The sequence below is a fragment of the Pundamilia nyererei genome, unplaced genomic scaffold, assembly GCF_000239375.1.
Source record: "Pundamilia nyererei isolate P.nyererei 1_Seehausen unplaced genomic scaffold, PunNye1.0 scaffold00578, whole genome shotgun sequence".
Classification (NCBI taxonomy): Eukaryota; Metazoa; Chordata; class Actinopteri; order Cichliformes; family Cichlidae; genus Pundamilia; species Pundamilia nyererei.
The window spans coordinates 32,826-34,880 of record NW_005187979.1 but is presented as its reverse complement, the minus strand read 5'-3'; the positions used below and the strand labels follow the sequence as shown (position 1 = coordinate 34,880).

At 47.9% G+C, this 2,055-nt stretch overlaps 1 protein-coding gene across 1 annotated transcript in view; it reads left to right on the top strand.

The window, feature by feature from the left end:
• The first annotated feature begins 248 nt into the window (after positions 1-248).
• The window catches only part of LOC102215153 (uncharacterized), a 4,132-nt gene continuing 2,325 nt past the window's right edge, over positions 249-2,055 (top strand). The window contains exons 1-2 of the mRNA XM_013907885.1: positions 249-1,420; positions 1,476-1,701. Coding sequence (XP_013763339.1) covers positions 249-1,420; positions 1,476-1,701 — 1,398 coding nt within the window. The remainder of the gene's footprint in view (positions 1,421-1,475; positions 1,702-2,055) is intronic.

Below are 2,055 nucleotides of genomic sequence, written 5' to 3'. Positions count from 1 at the left end.
GCAAATCAAAGGAACTGTTGCAGTCAAGCAGTGTATTGGTACACTATGATGAGCAAAAGGATTTAATTCTTTCTTGCGATGCGTCCCCCTATGGAGTGGGAGCAGTACTAGCTCACTGCATGCCAGATGGTCAGGAAAAACCCATTGGGTTTGCATCGCGTACCCTGAATGCAGCAGAAAAGAACTACTCACAGCTGGATAAAGAAGGATTGGCTGTGATATTTGGTGTACAGTATTTTCATAAGTACATGTACGGCAGGAAGTTCATGATTATCACAGATCATAAGCCATTGATAAGTTTGATCCATGAGCTGAAGGCTGTCCCTCAGATGGCGTCACAGAGGATCATGCGATGGGCGGTGTTATTAAGAGCCTATGAGTATGTCATTAAATACAGAGAAGGCAAAAATAACAGTAATGCTGATGGTCTGAGTCGTCTCCCTCTTCCAGAGAACCTCCCTAAAGAGGTGGCAGCTGAGGACCAAGTGTTGATGGTAGATCAGGACCATGAGGGCGTGATGACATCTGAGCAGCTGCAAAGATGGACAACCAAAGATCCCATACTCTCCAGAGTGCGTGAGTATGCTTTGAGAGGATGGCCCACTACACAGCATCCTAATTTTCAGCCCTACAAACAGAGACAACAGGAGCTGAGTGTGCAGGATGGGTGTGTGCTGTGGGGGGCGAGGGTGGTGATACCAGAACGAGGTCGACGCCCCCTTTTGGAACAGCTACATCAGTCACACCCAGGAATGAGCCGCATGAAGGGCCTGGCCAGAAGCTACATGTGGTGGCCGCATATGGAGAATGACATTGAAGACAAGGTGAGGTCCTGCAGTACATGTCAAGAACATAGACACAGGCCGGAAGAGGCACCACTACACCCCTGGGAGTGGCCAGAAAAGCCCTGGAGAAGGATACATATTGATTATGCGGGCCCGTTTTTGGGTAAAATGTTCTTAGTAATAGTGGACGCCCACTCCAAATGGTTAAATGTGTATCCAGTTCCATCCGCTACAGCAGCTGCAACCATAGACTGCCTGAGAAACTGTTTCAGCACGCACGGCCTTCCTGAGATGTTGGTCTCAGATAATGCCCAGTGTTTTGTAAGTGCACAAACTAAAGAGTTCATGGCAAAGAACGGAATCACTCACGTCACCTCCGCTCCATATCACCCAGCATCCAATGGGTTAGCAGAAAGAGCAGTGCAAACGTTCAAAGAACTCATGAAAAAGAGTACTGGAGACACACTGACAACCAAGTTAAACAGGGCTCTGTTTAGTTACAGAATCACACCACAGTCCACAACAGGGAAGTCTCCTGCTGAGTTGATGATGGGCCAGAAGTTGAGGTGTACTCTTGATCTCATACACCCTGACTTGAAACAGAAAGTGACAGCAAAACAAGATAGCCAAAGACTGTATCATGATAGTTATTGTTATTGGAGACACAGTATATACCAAAAACTATGGCAGAGGACCCAAATGGATACCAGGACTTATACAGGAGATGACGGGGCCTGTTTCCTACTTGGTGATGCTGGGCAATGGGACAGTGGTGAGGCGTCACGTCAATCAGCTGTTTGCCCGCCTGGAGCTGTGCCTGGCAGCAGGAATGCCTGAAGGCCACCCAGGCGAGCCCCCAAAAGCAGCCCCAAACATCAGCGCTGAGACAGGAGACGAGGATGAGAGACACATGGAGGTGCAAGTTACACCAGTGGTGAAGCCACATATGGAGAGTAGTGATTTACTGGAATCACCTGCCACTGGGTTACGGCGATCGCAAAGAACCAAGAGACCGCCAGAGCACCTGAGAGACTTTGTGCCGTGATTACGGTGAACTGTTATAGGTTGACCTAAGACTGTTGGACTAAAGGTTCATTATTACGGAGTGAAATTTCAATAAAGGCTGGGGACGGGGTTGTTGCATTTTTATAAAGGTGAAGTTTTTGTTTATGGGTATTTTCTGTAGTGATTAAAACTACAGAGTAGTTCCAGTTTAAGGGGGGAGGAATGTTATGTTGTGGCAGGGATTTGTCCACCAGGGGGCAACAGT